Below are 14708 nucleotides of genomic sequence, written 5' to 3'. Positions count from 1 at the left end.
GCTTTTGTTCTTCTGTTTTGATTGGGTCTATCCTGTTGGGTCTTATTTGATTATGTGTGATGGTATAAACAAATCTTTTAAGGAAAATGAGTTATTATAGTAGCCATTGTTCATTTCCTGTTATTTGGTTTTGAAGTCCTGTAATGCTTTCATTCTCTTGAATGGTTTTATACTGTATTGTTATGTTTGATATTATTGTGTGTGAAGGTATGCTGAACTGTTTCAAAGAGACATTATGGTAGGTACTGTTGACATTCGGTTGTCTTGTAAGTGCTATGTTGCTTGCATTGTTCTGTTCTGATTTGAATTTTATTCTTTGGGAAAAAAAAACCTTTTGAAATACTAAAATAAATACATGAGAACTACTTGAGTACAATCTAGCTATGGAATCACCTAAACAGATGAAGAGGCCAGAAGGCCTCTTTTTCTAATACCAGGATGCTACTTGTCTAATTCACACAACTGTGTTCATGCCATGCCCACTGCAAACACCAGTAATGCCTGCTTTTCAATTAGCAATAATCAGATCTCATTGGCTATGATATTGCCACCTCACAAAGCTAAGGCTGCTTTTGGCAGGCAGGCTTTCAATCCTCTCTAGGAAGTTAGCAGTGTAGTGTAATGGTGGTAAGGATCCTCATGTTTGTTTCTGAAACATTTATCATATCAAGAGCCCTGTTTCAGTATATGAATCACTCATTAATTTTAGACTTATTTCTAGCTGCTCCATGTAAAACATGCCTTTTTCCCTTTGGGCCCTAAGGTTTGGTTTAATCTCTCCCCTGGTGAACAAAGTATGATTTATCCCAATATTACAAGGCCTGTGGCCTGCAATAAATTTTAATTATATAGTCTTAGTTCTAATGTACTCATCTGTTGGTATGGCCAGACTAGATAGTCTAAGGGAACTGAAAGACAAGAATCAGCTTGTGAGCAAGGCCTTACATGGTCTTATTAAACAATAAATCCCGTGTTTACCATGATATCAAGTACCTAGTTTGAAGTTCAGCAAGTATTTGTTGAATGTCACACATGGCTGACAAAATAGGAAGCATCTTAAACTTATGCAGAATAAAGACATGGAAGTCCACTATCTCAAATTAATCCAGGAGACTTTCAACCCACACCTCTATCTTGTCAGGGTGGTACAATAGGTGATCCTTAGCTCTTCTGGGGTACAACATAGCTAAGTCACCAAATATTATAAAGCTTAAATTATTTTATATTCAAATTTCAGGGCCAAAGGATACAGCATTGGACTTTGAAGAAACAAACTATATTTCATGATTTTTTATGTTACTTAACTTTTCCCCTACTTTTCCTTAATAAAGAGGACAATTCTGTGACTCTGTAGTTGTAATTTGCATTTCCATTCTGGTAGGAATGGAGCAGACAGCATGAACAAACTTTCTAGTGCTGCAGCTGCAAGAAAAGGAAATCAGCAAAATATCAGAGGTACACAAAGGAAAACTGGCTGAGAAGTGAAAGGACTTTATTGGGCAAAGCAGCATAATCTTTTATCTAAATGAAAACCATTACAGTTTTTAAACAACTTTTACATATGGAAAAATTCCATTTTACAGAATAGCTGATACATATTACCAGTAAAAGCAAAACAACAATAACAACAAAAACATGCCTATCTTTTAAGATCTGCTCCAAGTTAGTGGCAGCATTTTAGATCGTCAAGTCTGATTTAAATCATGGAAAATTTTCTAAACAGAAACTTGGGGCTGGCAGGAAACTTCCCAGCTGGCCCGTAATTCTTGCATATATGAGTTTACAAGAATTTAAGATTATGTGCTTTAAGACAGGTATACTACTGTATTTATGCTTTAGAACCCAGGGTATTCTACCACTGAGAAACATCTCTACGCCACACCTTCATTTCTGGCCCCCTTAATCTTTGTATTTGAGACAAGATCTCACTAAATTGTCCAGGCTGGGCTCAAACATGTGACCCTTCAGTCCCAGCCTCCCCAGAAGCTGAGATTACAGGTGTGTACCATCACATCCAGGGAGAAAACAGTGAATTCTTTCTACAGTAAAAATCTAACTGGCTACCAATTTGGAAAGGAATAGATGAAAAAGCAAAAAGACAAAGTCCTTTCCTAGGGAAGTGGTTGACAGATCAAGGACATATTCTAGGCCCAAAAGCCCAAAAGCCCAAAACCAAAACAAACAACCTAATCCAATCAAGGATAGAGAAAAGCAGCTGATGACCTCAGCACTGACAGGAAAAGAGCAGTGGTGAATAGGGGAAAAAGCAAAGAGCACTTGTATCATGGACGGTGCTGACAAGGAGTGCAGGGAATATCCTACTAGAAAATAAACATACCTAAAATAATAAAACTTGTATATCCACCAACTTATCCAGTATTTAACATGGAATCATATTTTTTCAATATTTCAAGTAACAAAACATAGGACTAGAGGTGTAACTCAGTGGTAGAGTGCTTGCCTGGCATGTATAAGGTAATACTTTTCATTCCTCCAGGGCAAAAATGACAAGTTATACATACAGCGGAAAGCTTCTATCTCCTCCTTGCAGGTATGCCTGTGAATTTGATATAAATCTTTTATATCAAATCTATTTTTCTGGTGGGAAGAATTTATGGAGGAAAGAGCCCCAATCAAACTAAAAGAAGTGACCAAAAATGGAGGTGTAAAAATATCATTAAAGAAAAAGATGAAGATTCAAAAAAACTCAAACAAAAACTAAACAAGATGTAGTACTTTTTCTCTTAAGTCTAGCCTTTGTTGTTTCCTTCCTCATCAGTGTTTACTTCCAAAAGGCATTGTTTCTGAAAGAGAAAAATCAACCATCATTATGCCATATATAAAAATCTGTGGTCTTAATTTCTAGTTTAAGCACGAATGCACAAAGTAATCACTTTCACCTGAAATTACATTCACTTCAAATCTCTAAGTGCTGCATGATAATTAAAGCTGTTTATACTACTCTTCACAACTATAAAATACAGTTGTCTGTACTCTCACTCAGATAAAACTATTTGATATTAACTTGCATGTTAAAGTAAAGTAGCTACTTATCACTTTTGAGCAATAAATTCCAAATGGTGTATGTTCTTGTCACCAGAGCACTCCTATTTGGGTGATTTACAAATAAATTATCAACAAAACAAGTTCCTCCAAACAAGATGCCATACTTAGATTTCAAAACATTTTATCTGCAAGAAGAATGATTTAATGATTTGGGGGAAAATTAAATGGTACTTTCACCTCAATGAAAAAATATGCAGCCAGACACGGTAGCACACATCTGTTAGCACAGCACTCTGAGGCTGAGGTAGGAGAATTGTAAGTTTGAGTTCCAGCCTGAGCTACCCTAGTGACTTAGTGAAATCTTAGCTTTAAAATAAAGAGATAAAATAAATTAAAATGAATAAAATAAAAATAAATTTTGGAAATTTAAAATATTAAAATAAAAATTTTAAATAAAACTAAATTTAAAAATATCAATAAAAATAAAATGGACTAGAGATGTAACTCAGTGCCAAGGACCTGGGTTCAATCCTCATTACCACACATAAAAATGTTTATGCAACCATGTAGATGACCTTTTCCAATATAACCCCTCTAATTTCATGTCCTATACAACTGACCTCATCTAAAAAGATACTGTAGCACAATACATAGGCAGCAACCTCAGGCAGTAGAAAGAACTCAGCTTCGAGTCTTAAAATCTAGTTTGCAGTCTGTGTATGTGATGTGGACAACTGTGAACCTCAGCTTCCTCATCTAGAAGGTCTTCCTTCTTTTTAAGTGTGTGGTGACGCCTGTGTATGTCACTTGGTATAACACTGCTTTGTACCTAAAATACAATCTAATACTGTATTAAAATGTAGACAAAATATGTATATATTCCTACAGCAGAGGGAAAGCCAGGTTATCCTTTAAATCAAGGTTTTTTAGAGCTACTAAGCTGTCTCCAGCTATTATCTCTATTAATAGAAAATAGGTTTCATCTTAAATTATGTGTAAGCACTCTCTACATTCCTACAGAAAAGGTGATTGCACACATAAAACAATGAAAGCACATACAAGTTAACCAACTTGGCTAAACATGATGCATGATTGATGTGAGGCCTAAAATTCTAGATGTTCATGTCATTGCATGTTAATCTATGAGATTAAAAACAGCATTAAGCTTAAAAATTTAAACTCAAGCACACAAGACACCAGTCAGCACTAAAACTGTATATTAGAAAGGATCTAAAATTGTAATTGCAACCCTTAAATCAATATTTACTAGAAATAGCACAAATTTGTCTAAGAAATCATGAGAAAATTCTTGATCCTGCATTAATGACACTTTGCTTAGAACTAAACTATACTTTCTGAAATGCAAACATAATAGAAAATGTTTTATCATCACTGGTTTCTATTTTAGATTTACCTTGCCAATAAGAATATAATAAAGAACAATCTGGCCTTTTGAGCTCTCCCCCAACTACCTAATGTAAACTGCACGTGGGCCAACAAAATCACACACCTGAAATAAAGCTCCTTTGCTTTTGGCTGAAAGGATATCAAATTAAAATTATATGATAATGACCATTTTTATAAGAAGTTCTAATTGTATATTGTTCACAGAGTAACACAGAGTGAGGGGCAAAGGATACAGGGGCATTGAAAAAGCAGAGTAACTACTGGAATACCAAATACATTCTTCAAATGCTCATTACCACAGCCTAAAGAAGGGGTAATGTTCCATTTTGAAATGAAATCTGCTATCAATGCACCATTTTCTATTTCATTGTCTTCAGTTTCTCTTCACAAAAAAAAAAAAAAATGCAAAACTTATTTGTAGTGATACAAGTAAGTGAGATCTGAATTTAAATCTGGATACAAGGAATCCGAGGCTAAGATTCACCTCCCAATAATTTTTATAAATCCAAATAACAATAATATTTAGCATTCTCAAAATGAAACAATAACGAAAGGCCCTAGCAACTTCAACAACCTTGGGTTCAAGTTCATTAGGGTTATCACACGCAAACTTCCACGTCAAAGCTTGGAAGGCAGCATTAACCACCAAATTCAGATCATGACATCAGAAAATAAAGCAGGCTCAACTCTATCAGCTCTATCCTGACACAGCCTGGAGACAGTCCACTGGAAAGTGGAAAAAACACCAAACTTGACTTACTTAACTATTTAGCAGTTTTTTCATTTCAATAAATTTGTTTTCATTGGTTGGACTGTTCAAGAGGAAGAACAGAATCTGTTCATGTTTTTTAACCTATGGGTGAAAAAAAATAGTATAATTCAGTTTCTGAAAGAGTTAGAAGAAGAATTCTACTTAAAGGAAAATTACCCACTTGTTCCTGTAACTCTGTGCAGCAGCAATTCATCCTATGCATCTTTTCTAAAAGCAAATGGAAAAAAATCATATGTACAGAAGAAACATATGTACAATGTATGTCTCTTCTGTCCAAAGAAATCTGGACCTGAACAAATATGTGTGCATCTGCCTCTTGCCTGGGTGCACCTACACACAACATGATCCACTCATTTGGACTTCATCTACCACAGTGATCTGAATTTTTACAAATTAATACTCACACTCCAAGGGTTAGGTTTTCTATTAAGTATGGGACTTCTTTTTGGTGAGAACAGGTCTGCCAAATACCTATCTCATGACATATCGGAAAAATCCAGTCTAATAAAGAAAGACGTGTTCTCCTTTTATCAGGATCAAAAGTGAGCTGGGAGCAAGGTGCAGGCAGAATGCCTGACATTTCTGAAGCTCATCACAATGCTGCTGTATCTGAGCTAGAGACCTTGAGTGGAAGACTTTACATCAAAGTGGCTCCTCTTGGGTGGCAAGCAGCATTAGAGCCCTACCATGGAGGCAGGGGGGGGAAGGAGGGGACAATGGTCACACGGAGAGGAAGGATCCAGTTAATTAAAACTATTATCTTTGCTATTTGTTTACCTACATCTGCTATTAATCATTTGGAAAAATACCTTTATGTACAGCATTTTGAGTTTTAGATGTGATGCTCTTTGCCAGATTACAGTTCACCAGCTTATCAGCTACACTGACAGTACCATGCTCACAACACTTCCCAACTGATACTGTGTGAACGTTCTTAATAATTTTTCTCACAGAAAGCATTACATTTTGATTCAACATGAAATTTTTTAGTAGCTCTATTATTAACTGAGAACAACTTCCATTCAATTCCACCAGTCCTAGAAAAAATAATTGAAGACTTTGGTTAGTTTTCAAATTTCTTTAAAATAGACATATTTAGATAACTTCTCTAAAGTTAATAAGCAAAGGTTTACTGACTAGCTAGGTTTTGGTACGCTTTGATGTACTACCGTTGTTACACTGCAAAATCAAATTTATACACGAAATATTTATTGTTGATCTATATGGTGCTCAGCACTAATCTAGGTTTAGAGGGCACAAAATAGGTAAAATATCGGACACTCAGTGATCTAATGGGGAAGCAAACAATAATCCTCTGACAGAGGATCAAAGCAGATTATGAGAATTGGTATGATATAAGCTTGGAGGCTCACTGAGTACAGAGAGCAGGAGTAATCATAAAAAGTTACTGTAAGCGTTTTCATTTACTCACATTCCAGAGTTGGAATGTGGTAAACATCACAAGGAATCAAAAAATGGTGTCATTTAAATGCCACTAGTCCCTAAAGAAATCTATGAACAAGAAGCAAGACTCCAGGTGAAAGGTCGGACCACCTTGGTTCATACCTGTCCTGCCACTTACTACTGCACCTCAGCATTAGAAAAAAGGGAACAATTTCTGAACCTTAGTGCTCTGAAAATAATCTGCAAAACAAAGACAGACTTAACTGATTATAGCTTTTGTGAGTTAAAGAACAAAGGATATAAAATTTCTCTGAAAACTCTAATATTTAGATATCTGAGCAGGTACTAGAAATACACATTTGATTAGACTCAGTGCTTTGAAACAAAAGGAAGAAAATCCCACATCCAAATTGGAAAGCGACTCAATTGTCTACCTTCAAATGAACATTTGATAATTTGGAAAGGGAGTTTCAGGTGGTTTGCAGTAATTGGTTGCACTCTGGAAAGAGGCAGGGTTTCAATGTTTCCGTAGTCTGCATATAGCACTTTCACATCAGAACCTGAGGTCTCCAGAACAACTGCACGATACCAAAAATCGTCACCTGAAAACAGAATGGAATCTTGGCTAAGAATTCATTGTTAATGACTCTATACCTTAAGATGGTTACTCAAAAGTTACATTTATATCACTTAAATTCATGCCAAAAATTTTAACCATCTAGATTTACCTCTGTTTCTTTAAAATCCTACTAAAAAGATAGTAAAAAGAGTTCACACACACACACACACACACACACACGGACAACGACCAAGAGAAAAGCCCATGTGATTTTGGAAAGCTGAAAAACACATGCATGAATGGAAATAATTTAGTACAGCCAAAGCAATTCAACCAAAGCTAGCAGTGAAGAGGACAAGTAGCATCACAGTTCCTATCTCAAACTCCAGCCCCCAAGGCTCAGTAATTGGTGCACTTCTTTCCTCTCTCCAGGCAACCGTTTCTTCTCCAGGCAGATTGGTCTAGGAAGGGTGAGGCCAAGCAGAAGTGAAAGGTTTATCCAGAACACCACCAGGCAATCTGTGCACTGCAGGCAGGAGCAACCATCCCAGATGAGAGCACTGCAGAAGGTTCATGCTGCAGTGCCCGGTGAGACCGCACAGCCAGGACACTCTGTAGGAAGGGCACCAGTGGACAGACCCTGATGCACATAAAGATACCTCCAATAACTTTTCAATACCCCATCTTATACAGGGGAGCAGCAAGGAATCACCAGATATTTGAGAAAAGCCTCTAATGTGCCAGAGGAGACTAAAACAAAGAGGACTTGGGGAAACAGAGATAAAGGAATAAAAAGACAATGAAAATTTTAAAAGATCATAGTGAGTACTCTTGGAGAATATTCCATTCTTAAAACAAGAACAGGATAGTATTGGAACACATATACATATATACTCCCTAAAAAGAAAAAAAAAGCTACTGTAAAAATGCAGTATTGGAAATGAAAACTTCAGAGAAAATTTGGAAGATAAAACTGAAGAATTCTCTTGACAAAGAAAAAAATTTTAAATTAAGTGAAATTTAGTAGGATGGAGATTTAGGAGATTTAGAGTTCCTAAAACAGAAAACAAAAGAAATAAAATTCTGGAAAATTACAGACTTAAGGACCCCTCACTTAGTGCTCAGCACAACGGTAAAAAGAAAGTCACCATACTGAGTCACATTATAAACTTCAAGACATGGAGTGAAGAGGACGGTAAAGGCTTCAGAAAGGACAGGACACATGCTCAAAATTGGAGAATCTGGAATGATGTCTATATTTTTCTGACCAGAAACACCAACAGCTAAAACACAACAAAAACAATACCTTCAAAATTTTAAGGGGAAAATGACTTTCAACCTAGAATTCTACTTCTACAAAGTCTAGCAATAACTATGGGGTAGAATAAAGGTTTTGTTTTTTTTTTTAAACACAGGCACTTTTTCTCAATTTCTGGAGAATGATCAAATAATAAAGAAAATGAAAAAAAAAGAACATGAGATGAGGGCAAGAAGAATCTGACTGATTAGGTGGAGAAAGAAATTCAGTCAACAGAGCAGAACAGTGTTGAAACAATCTTCAGTGTAACAGTGAAGAATGAGAATCCTACGTCGAGGGGACAGTCTGGAGAAGAGAAGAGCAGAAGGCTGAAGATGCCTCCAGTCTGAGTAAATACACAAAAAATTCTTTGAAGGCATTATGCTGACATGGAGAACTGGAGGTAGTGAAATAATACAGAACACTAAAACGAAAGGGTCAAAAAGAAATTATTAACAGTATTCTACCTGGCTCAGCTCTGAGTGGTGTTCACGCAGGCTCTTAAAGCCCAGTACACACCTAACTGAAAACCGCTATTTCCATTGGGAAGAAAATGAGAGGAAGTACAGGTCGCTGTCACAGATAAGAACAATAAAACTAGGGAGTGACATGGGCGAGGGCTGAGGAGGTGGTGGTGGAGGTTGTTCCCATCTTGTATGGCTCCTTGCTCAATCCCAGAAGAGTAATTTGGCAGCTGCTCAAGTACCTGTGTGGGAGCTTTGGGATACAGGATGGTGGTTTTAAAACCCCAGGAGCCCAAGACTGTGGAGGAAGGCAGACCTGAAACTCAGTGTCACAACTCCCTTAATTCAGTGCTGACAAAGCAGTGCTGTCTCCCTGTGCCACCAACTCCAGTCTTGCTTGGCTGCCATCTTGCCACCAGCTCCATCTGTCAGGGGCTGGCAGGAGCTATGCTCAACCATGCCCTTAAGAGGCTCGCCAATTGTACCCAACTATAACACAAAGCGTGTGACCTGGAGACAGCCTCAATTTACCTCAGTCTCAAAAACAAACTGGAGTATTACAGCAAGCCTTATTTACATTAGAAAGTGTGTTAACATAAGATATTAAACAGGAGAATGGTTAAAGTATGGCCTAACCAATGAGTATGACCCCCAAGGCAGTTTTTGTTCCTTTTTTCTTCCCTCCCTCTGTCTCTTCCTTTGGTGTTGGGCATTGAACTCAAGAACTTTGCGTTGAGCTATATCCTTAGCCCTTTTTAATTTATTTATTTAGAGAAGGTTCTTGCTAAGTCACTAAATTGCCCAAGACTCAGACACTGCTACCTCAGCTTTCCAGTGTGTGGGATTACAGGCAGATGCCACCACACCTGGCTAATGTCCCAGTCCTTGAAGGTTTTTGTTTTTTGGGCAGTGGTGCAAAATGAACCCAGGACATCAATCATGCTAGACAAACGCCCTACTACAGAGCTCCACTTCCAGTCTGCAACATTTCATTTTCTTCTTTCAAGATAGTCACATTCACAGCTCTGTAAATATGGCGGGAATGTACATCATTTAATGTTACTGATCTACCATAATATAATATGGCTATCTAGAGCTGGTTATCTGGAAGTACTGATAGAGTTGTATAATTGACTGATGCCCCTATCCAAAAACAATGCAAACAGAAAAGCTCAATGACCCTAAAATATGCATTAAACCCACAACTTTGCTTTTCTCCTCTACCTAATCAAATGAAATATGCATCTAAAATAAAAATCTATGTTATGTCATGTAAAAGAGAATGGATGAAGTATTTTCCCTTGAAAACTATGCATCCAAAAAGCTTACTTGTGTATTTAGCACAGCATGCATCTCCAATTCGTGGTCTGTAAGATGGTTGACTTTTCTGAACACTGCAATATTCTAACAATTCAGCTGTCAATATAGACAATTTTTCTTGATTTTCTAAAATAGACAGATGTAACCTTTTATGAAAAAAATTTCCAAGGCTATTAATAGTATACAAAATATTGTCAAGTCAAATCATTCAAAAGCCCTTTGTATATTAAAATATACGCTGTATTTTAAAAATAAATATTCCCACTATTTGGCTGCTTCTTGCAGAAAGGATGAAAAACCTAGAGGGGCATGAAGAAATCTTCTGGTGGGCCAATTTCTTAATCAATGTGATTAAGTGTGTTCATTCTATGAAATCTTATTTTCTATGTGATTATTTGGCATACTTTTCAGTGATTTGTACCTAATTATCCTAATGTTACTTCCACTTCAACAGACCTTAAGTTATTATACTGATAACCCTGAACACTACTGTTTTTTACTATATAGATTAAATAGGATTTTTTGGTAATACTGGAGATAAGTTTAAGAGCAGTTATTGGTTATCATCACAATACCAGGTTTACCAATTTCAGTCAAAGGATTTTTTTCAGCTTTAAAGAACCTGCAAATTAGTTTAAAAAGGCATTACCAAGTTGCAGCTAATTCACTTTCAGATACAAAAAGGATAATCCCATCTATATTTAAGAGATTCCTTGATTTCACACTTCCAGGAAACAAAAAAAAAGGTAACTTAAAAATCAACTTTACGTACTATTTTCTTCATGATTATCTCCAATGTAAAACACTTGTAAATTTCTAAGATATCGTAAAATTATGATTATGAACTGATTATCAAGTCTTTCGATATATATAAAATAGTTCAAATTCATTTAAATGGTTGAGGTTAATACAGTAATTACAATTCAATATACATAACGCATACATCGAATCAGGAGTTACATGGCAACTAAGGACATTGGTTCATTATAAAAAGCTGTACATTATTCACACTAGGCTACTGAATAGGTGCTGAACATAGGGTATTCTTTGCATGTTCCGATTTGGATTTTTTTTTTTTTTTTTTTGGTCTTTTTCGTTTTTATCGGTACCAGGGATCGAACTCACGACTGCCTGCTTGCAAGGCAGGCGCTTATGCCGCTGAGCTAAACCTCCAGCCCCTCGATTTGGATTTTTATAACTAAATTTGCCTGAAGTGTTATGACCCCTAAGTGTTATGTCCTTCAAAGTCATCACCCTCTTCTTTTCACTTCCTAAGGAGTTCACTGTAAGCACTTTCAGGACCCAGTTTAAAAGGTGATCATAAAGTGTTTTGATGTTTGTTCCTTACCTGGCATGTCATTTGGGATAGCATAGAACAAATTAGGATTTATGATTTCTAATATGCTTGCTTGCACAGTTTTATTAACTGGCAGTTCTATCGTCTTCCACTGCTCTGCTGAAGACAAGGCTGAAGACATATGAAACATAGTTCTTGCATTAAATAGATGAAAGGTATTCTTCTTTTGCAGTAATGTATTTATGTACAATTTGTTCCTCAAATACTAACATCTCCAAATTATCAAAATAAAAACTCTGTATTTCACAAAACAATCTATTCAATTTGAGGGATTATGTGGGTGTTAAAGTTAATACTATGAGAATCTTTAAACTATTATACTCTTATAGTTCATTTCCATGGTATATTTAGTGTAATTCTTCAAAATAACTGAATGTTTAAGGGATACATATACGTATGATGCATGTTTATTTGCTATTTAAAAATTGTAACACTGGTTCAATAAAAAATCTGTTTCAATAAATATTAAGTTAACTTAATCTATTAATAATCTATGTCTATAAAGCAAATATCTACAGAAAAATGGTTTTGTTAAGGGTAAAGTTCTCACACAATGTAAAAGCAACAAAATTTAACAAGTGGTTTAAAAGTGTTACCTTGAAGCTCTTGGGTGTCAGTTTCATGACTGTGCTTATTAACAGGTCTGTTACTTGGTAAATCCTTGGATGGTGAACCAGCTTTTAAAACCAGATTTTCACTAATCAGAACATCACTAATTATTCTGGGATATGAAGTGGAAAGGTCAGTGAGTTCAACTCCCACTCCCTTTTCTGTGATTTCAACCACTCTAGCTTGGAGTTTTATTCCCGTAATACACATCTGAAATCTTGCTGTGGCTTCTTCAGTCCAATATTTGTTCCTAGGCTGTATATCTGGAAAGTAAGAACAGCATAAAAAGCAGCCCTTAGCACAAGCTGACTTTTTGCTTTTGACAGCATCCAGACAGCTCTTTGCCACATTTGCCATTCAGTTCAGCAATTCTGAATGACTTTTAATAATCCTCTGAAATATATATATGCATCCTTCCTGGCTGAATTACAGATAATGAACGGTTCCTCTAATACACTAGAGTTTTCGAAGGCTCCAGATATTTACTTTCCCCAGTAATATATTGCTAACTGGCACTGTTCCAATAGGTCAAATGGGTGTTCTTTTCGAATCCACCATCATGTTCTGATACACAATGAGGAGCTGCCAGTTCAAAGACGTCAACTTAAATACTCTCACTTGTCTGGAAAGTTTTCTGAAGATAATTTCAAATTTTCATTTGAAACTACTTATTTTTCTTCAGTGATTATGGCTTATATTCTTTTTCTTTTGAGATGGTGTTGCCCAAATTGGTCTCAAATACCCGAGCTCAAGTGATACTTCTTCAGTTTGCTGAGTATCTGGGAATAAACACTTTTCATTCATTCTGAGGGGGATTATTGGCAATGTCTTTTACTGTTTAAAAAAAACTTTAAAATTCAAACATTCATCTTATTTTGTGATCACCTCTTGTATGCGTATTCTCTGAAATATTTGTAATATTGTCTCTTATATATAATGCCAAGCACTGTTAAATGCCTTGTATTTTCTCCCTTTTATTATTTCTTTTAAAATTCTTTTTGGGGTTGTTTTGGTCTTTTTTGAGCAGAGTTCCACCACGCAGTTCAGGCTGGCCTTGAACTCATTTTGTAGCCCAGACTGGCCTTGAACTTGCAGCAATCCTCCTACCTCAGCCTCCTTAGTGCTGAGACTGCATGCGAGCATCACCACACCTGGTTTAATCTTAAAAATTCCTTGAGGAAGATATCATTTCTTCCAGATGAGGCCATGAAAGCAAGAAGGTTTAAATAACATCTCGCAGCTAGCTGCAGCAGAGTTGGCTCTAAGGTCATTCTCTGTGTTGCACTGCTATTGTGCTTCTCTTTTCGAATTTGTTTTCTTCACTTAAATTACAAATAATTCTTCTTATCAATAACAAACACTTAAAATCATTTTGATGATGTCATAATAGCAAATATGTAAGTAGAAATCTGAGTACCAGACCCTGTTTTAGTCATTAATTTAATCCTCACAACTCCAGATGAAATAGGTACCATCCGTAACATGGGTCATGATTTAGCCAAGCCTTAAAGCTTTATTAGTTACCAACAGCAGTGTAATGAATTCCACTGTAGCTGAACTTTGTGCAATTCTCAGACTGCTTTGGGATAAATTACTAGAAGTAAAACTGCTAAATTAGAAGGTCTGACAGATTGAGGCTCTTAAACAATTCTGCAAAATGCTTTCAAGAAGGTGGCATCCATTTTTTATTCCCATCAATAACAGAAAAGCAGCAGCTTCCCTTCTTTAACATGAATACTGGACATTATTCAAATAAAATGTTGAAATTATAGGCATTAATACTTAAATGTGTGCTAAATAGTAATAAAAAACAGAGAAGATTTTTTACTCTATCATACCTACTAACCAGCACTGTATCCCTTGAAATGGAAATTTTAAAAATTTTGATGGTATCATTTGGAGTTCATCTGTGGTAACTTCTTCAACATTTCCATAATCCACGAAATGTACTTTAACATTTCCATTTGGTAAGATTTCCTTGACTAAAGCACGATACCAGTTCCCATCACCTAGATTTAACACAATGTTTGTGAGATGGAACATTTCCCTTATATTTATATACTTGAAATTTTTATCTTGGGATAAAAACAAACCTCTAACTAACATAGATAATAAATTTGCTGTCTTCCCCACTTCACGACTTTACATTTTCAATCAAAAATCCCTAGATGAACTTTCCAAAATCTCATTTTTAGAATTATCTTCAAAATTTTTAATAATACATTTTAAAATCTGATATAAATTACAGTGATATCTTGGTTCACTAATTTAATTTGTTCTATGATTTTGGAAAAGATAGCAACATTTGTGTAAGAAAACAGCTGCAATAGTATTTGTTGCCTGATGCAGAGTTTGCAAACAAAAACAAATTTTCACCAAATGCTTCTGTTTGTGAATTAATCTGTTTGCAAACAAAAGTTTTGGTGAACTGAGGTAGCATTGTAATTTCAGAGCCAAGGATGTAGCTCAGAGTACTTGCCTTGCATATGAAAAGCCTTGAGCTTGATCCCTAT

At 35.9% G+C, this 14708-nt stretch overlaps 1 protein-coding gene across 3 annotated transcripts in view; it reads right to left on the bottom strand.

Annotated features, from left to right (window-relative positions):
• Positions 1-1475: 1475 nt before the first annotated feature.
• The window catches only part of Tdrd1 (tudor domain containing 1), a 41354-nt gene continuing 28121 nt past the window's right edge, over positions 1476-14708 (bottom strand). For 2 of the 3 annotated variants that reach the window (XM_063244770.1, XM_063244771.1), the window contains exons 18-26: positions 14034-14204; positions 12183-12458; positions 11578-11697; positions 10239-10355; positions 7024-7191; positions 5995-6222; positions 5346-5392; positions 5174-5266; positions 1476-2804 (exon numbers count right to left, since the gene is read on the bottom strand). In XM_063244770.1, coding sequence (XP_063100840.1) covers positions 5174-5266; positions 5346-5392; positions 5995-6222; positions 7024-7191; positions 10239-10355; positions 11578-11697; positions 12183-12458; positions 14034-14204 — 1220 coding nt within the window. In that variant the 3' untranslated portion in view covers positions 1476-2804. The remainder of the gene's footprint in view (positions 2805-5173; positions 5267-5345; positions 5393-5994; positions 6223-7023; positions 7192-10238; positions 10356-11577; positions 11698-12182; positions 12459-14033; positions 14205-14708) is intronic. The other variant, XM_063244772.1, reaches the window with a different exon arrangement.

The sequence above is a fragment of the Cavia porcellus genome, unplaced genomic scaffold (genome assembly GCF_034190915.1).
Source record: "Cavia porcellus strain 051 isolate PalLab524CR breed Dunkin Hartley unplaced genomic scaffold, mCavPor4.1 scaffold_2, whole genome shotgun sequence".
Lineage (NCBI taxonomy): Eukaryota > Metazoa > Chordata > Mammalia > Rodentia > Caviidae > Cavia > Cavia porcellus.
Note: the sequence above shows the minus strand (reverse complement) of the source record. Positions and strands in the feature narration are given on the sequence as shown.